We start from the raw sequence: 5,000 nt of genomic DNA on the forward strand, positions 1-5,000 counted from the left end.
TGGAGGGAAGTCTCTAACAACAAACTGATCATCATGATGTCAGAAAACAGAGGGGTGGACTCCAGAAATGACAAAAGACTTTAACGACAAAACACTTGATACCTTAGGGGAGAGAGAGAGAGCGAGAGAGACTCATCACAAACCCGAAGAGAAGGATGTTAAAGAAACATGTTGGACTGAAACATGATTCAAGTTGATGAACTATTCTTCATGTTGCTGTCGAGCAAAACCTGAATAAAGTTTAAATAAATAAAGAGCAGCAGGCAGAGAGAGAGAGAGAGAGAGAGAGAGAGAGAGAGAGAGAGAGAGAGAGAGAGAGAGAGAGAGAGAGAGAGAGAGAGAGAGAGAGAGAGAGAGAGAGAGAGAGAGAGAGAGAGAGAGAGAGAGAGGGAGGAAGCAGCCTGTCATAACAAACGTGTGACCAAATATGGGCAGAGGAAACATGTGGAAGTGATTGTGCAGGAAACAGGAAGCCTGCTGCTGAGGTTTAACCAAACATTCCACTGTGTTCTCTGGAGAGAAGTTCCTCCTTAAAAACACAGACATGACAGAGCAACATTATAGAGTCACTTTATAGAGCAATGTATAAATAATAAGTACATAAAACCATATGGACTGAACCACATGATCACATGGTTCAGTCCACCGCTGATGGACTGAACCATGTGAGTAAAGATCAGCTGTTCAGTCTGTGATTCATGAAGGTTATAAAAGTCTCTTTCTTCTTCTTCTTCTTCACCTGCTGGTAGAAACATCAGGCCCCGCCCCCCTCTGTGTACTCAGCTGTCAATCATCAGACACACCTGTTGTTTACGCTGTGACCTGGTCAGTAACTGAACAAACAGCTGACTCATCAACGATAGTGGATCCTCATCAAGGTTCTGGACCACATGCTGGTCTGCTGAGCCCTGAAGCTCCGACCCCACAAAACTACACCCAGTGTGAGGAAGATGATGTTGATGAAGGTTTGTCATAGTGACATCATAGTCACATGATTCTGTCACTTTAAAAAGTGTGTTTACGTTCTGACCTGCAGCTGCTCTGTTAGTGGGACAGGAAGTCTCCACCCAGCAGTAAACTACAGACACACACACACACACACTCACGCAGACACACACACACACACAGACACACACACTCTCACGCAGACACACACACACTCACACACACACACACACACACTCACGCAGACACACACACACTCAGACACACAGACACACACACACAGACACACAGACAGACACACACACACACACACACACACACACACACAGTTTGTTACCGTGGTCGGCTCGGAGGAGGGTGCTGGTCTCGGCGTATCTGGACAGCTGGACCTCGTAGTCCATCTGCTGCAGGACCTGCTGGTACAGCTGGACCTCAGGGTCAGAGACCAAATGGTGACCCGTCAGAACCACGGCCCGCCGGGGTGGCCTCTGAGACCAGACCTGGACCTGAGGGGGACAGAGGAAAACCTGATGCTCCAGACAAAACTCAAACCTCTTTTAGTCCAATAAACTGTTTGACTTGAAGCAAGGGGGACTGTCAGCCTAGCTTAGCACAAAGACTGCAAGCAGAGGGAAACTGTTAGCCTAGCTTAGCACAAAGACTGGAAGCAGGGGGAATTGTTTGCCTAGCTTAACACAAAGACTTGAAGCAGGGAGAATTGTTAGCCTAGTTTTGCACAAAGACTGGAAGCAGGGAGAATTGTTAGCCTAGCTTAGCACAAAGACTGGAAGCAGGGATAATTGTTAGCCGAGCTTAGCACAAAGACTTGAAGCAGGGAGAATTGTTAGCCTAGCTTAGCACAAAGACTGGAAGCAGAGAGAATTGTTAGCCGAGCTTAGCACAAAGACTTGAAGCAGGGAGAATTGTTAGCCTAGCTTAGCACAAAGACTGGAAGCAGGGAGAATTGTTAGCCGAGCTTAGCACAAAGACTTGAAGCAGGGAGAATTGTTAGCCTAGCTTAGCACAAAGACTGGAAGCAGAGAGAATTGTTAGCCGAGCTTAGCACAAAGACTGGAAGCAGGGGGAATTGTTAGCCTAGCTTAGCACAAAGACTGGAAGCAGAGAGAATTGTTAGCCGAGCTTAGCACAAAGACTGGAAGCAGAGAGAATTGTTAGCCGAGCTTAGCACAAAGACTGGACGCAGGGGGAATTGTTAGCCTAGCTTAGCACAAAGACTGGAAGCAGAGAGAATTGTTAGCCTAGCTTAACACAAAGACTGGAAGCAGAGAGAATTGTTAGCCTAGCTTAACACAAAGACTGGAAGCAGAGAGAATTGTTAGCCGAGCTTAGCACAAAGACTGGACGCAGGGGGAATTGTTAGCCTAGCTTAGCACAAAGACTGGAAGCAGAGAGAATTGTTAGCCTAGCTTAACACAAAGACTGGAAGCAGAGAGAATTGTTAGCCGAGCTTAGCACAAAGACTGGACGCAGGGGGAATTGTTAGCCTAGCTTAGCACAAAGACTGGAAGCAGAGAGAATTGTTAGCCTAGCTTAACACAAAGACTGGAAGCAGAGAGAATTGTTAGCCGAGCTTAGCACAAAGACTGGAAGCAGGGGGAATTGTTAGCCTAGCTTAGCACAAAGACTGGAAGCAGGGGGAAACTGTTCAGCTTCATTGAAACTGGAGATGAAAGATTTCTCAACATGAAACTTGTTTTGTTGGTAAAATAAGCGAGGAGGAGGGGGAGGAGGAGGAGGAAGAGGGTAATGTGTGTGTTGGATCTGGTTCAACAGTTTAACATGATTTAACAGAAAGTTAAATGTTTTTCATTCTTTGATAGTTTGAGACTGAACTCTGTTGACCTCCAGAGAGAGAGTATGTGTGTGTGTGTGAATATGTTTCTCAAAACAAAAACCTTTTTAAAGAATCCATTACAGTTTGTTGTAAACCACAGAAGAAGAGTATTTCCCTGCAGTAAAAAGAGAAGAGAAGAAGAATGTGTTGCTGTGATTGTAGTTTAACGTCCTGTACTTCTGTACTTCTTTACTTCTTTACTTCTTTAGTTGTGTGTCTGTGCTCAGATCTGATCTGTAGTCAGTTAACGTCCTCGCTGGCTCACTTCCTGTTTTCAGTCTGTGAGAGAGTCATGTGGACTGAAGATCACATGACTCTATTTAAATGATCCGTTAATTATATAAACGTCATATAAACTAAATACATGTACTGTTGTTTTTAAAGTATGACTTTATTTAAGATGATCCGTCATTTATGAAAAGTTTGCAGGAAAATACTTCAGAGTTTAAATTATGTAAATACATGAGTTTGACAGACATGAAGTATTAAAGTACACATATATACTGTATTACAGTACACACACTGTGATACTAAAGTAGCAGTAGTAGCAGCAGTAGTAGTAGTAGTAGCAGTAGCAGTAGTAGTAACAGTAGTAGTAGCAGTAGTAGTAGTAGTAGCAGTAGTAGTAGTAGTAGCAGTAGCAGTAGTAGTGGTAGTAGCAGTAGTAGTAGTAGTAGCAGTAGCAGTAGTAGTAGTAGTAGCAGCAGTAGCAGTAGTAGTAGCAGTAGCAGTAGTAGTAGTAGTAGCAGTAGTAGTAGTAGCAGTAGTAGTGGTAGTAGTAGTAGTAGCAGTAGCAGTAGTAGTGGTAGTAGTAGCAGTAGTAGTAGCAGTAGCAGTAGTAGTAGTAGCAGTAGTAGTAGTAGTAGTAGTAGTAGTAGCAGTAGTAGTCGTAGTAGCAGTAGTAGCAGTAGTAGTAGCAGTAGCAGTAGTACAAGTATTACTTTAGTTGTAGTATTTTCTTCAGGACGGTGAAGCTGAACCTTTTGTCCATAGAAACACGAACGAGCTCTCATTCCACAGACTGATGAACCGAGTCATCTCCATCATCATGACCTGAGGCTCTGATCACATGACCTGAACTCCTAAAGACAACACATTCCTCTTCAAACAGCTGAAGGTGTTACTGCTGTCTCCCAAACCAGTGGAGATCAACTCCAGTTTAACCAACACACCCAGTGTGTGTGTGCATGTGTGTGTGTGTGTGGGGATCCTCAGCTGATTAACGACACGTCCTTCACAACTCCGTCACCGCTCCGTCACCGCTCCGTCACCGCTCCTTCACAACTCCGTCACCACTCCTTCATAACTCCTTCACAACTCCGTCACCACTCCTTCATAACTCCGTCACAACTCCGTCACCACTCCTTCATAACTCCGTCACAACTCCGTCACAACTCCGTCACCACTCCGTCACAACTCCGTCACAACTCCGTCACCACTCCTTCACCACTCCGTCACCACTCCTTCATAACTCCGTCACAACTCCGTCACCACTCCTTCACAACTCCGTCACCACTCCTTCACAACTCCGTCACAGCTCCGTCACCGCTCCTTCACAACTCCGTCACCACTCCTTCATAACTCCGTCACAACTCCGTCACCACTCCTTCACAACTCCGTCACCACTCCTTCATAACTCCGTCACAACTCCGTCACCACTCCTTCACAACTCCGTCACCACTCCTTCACAACTCCGTCACAACTCCGTCACAACTCCGTCACCGCTCCGTCACAGCTCCATCACCGCTCCTTCACAACTCCGTCACCACTCCTTCATAACTCCGTCACCGCTCCGTCACCGCTCCGTCACCGCTCCTTCACAACTCCTTCACCACTCCTTCACAACTCCGTCACAACTCCGTCACCACTCCGTCACCACTCCTTCATAACTCCGTCACCGCTCCTTCACAACTCCGTCACCACTCCTTCATAACTCCGTCACCGCTCCGTCACCGCTCCGTCACCGCTCCTTCACAACTCCGTCACCACTCCTTCATAACTCCGTCACAACTCCGTCACCACTCCTTCACAACTCAGTCACCACTCCTTCACAACTCCGTCACCACTCCTTCATAACTCCGTCACAACTCCGTCACAACTCCTTCACAACTCCGTCACCACTCCTTCATAACTCCATCACAACTCCATCACCACTCCTTCACAACTCCGTCACAACTCCGTCACCACTCCTTCATAACTC

At 46.3% G+C, this 5,000-nt stretch overlaps 1 protein-coding gene across 3 annotated transcripts in view; it reads right to left on the reverse strand.

Moving 5' to 3' along the window:
* cped1 (cadherin-like and PC-esterase domain containing 1) overlaps positions 1–5,000 on the reverse strand; it is a 25,428-nt gene that overhangs the window by 19,076 nt on the left and 1,352 nt on the right. For all 3 annotated transcript variants that reach the window (XR_013772995.1, XR_013772996.1, XM_079294062.1), the window contains exon 2: positions 1,283–1,451. Coding sequence is in view for 1 of the 3 variants with exons in the window: in XM_079294062.1 (XP_079150188.1) it covers positions 1,283–1,451 (169 nt within the window). In the remaining 2 variants the exon portion in view is untranslated. The remainder of the gene's footprint in view (positions 1–1,282; positions 1,452–5,000) is intronic.

This window comes from Melanostigma gelatinosum (assembly GCF_949748355.1).
Source record: "Melanostigma gelatinosum genome assembly, chromosome: 22".
Taxonomy (NCBI): Eukaryota; Metazoa; Chordata; class Actinopteri; order Perciformes; family Zoarcidae; genus Melanostigma; species Melanostigma gelatinosum.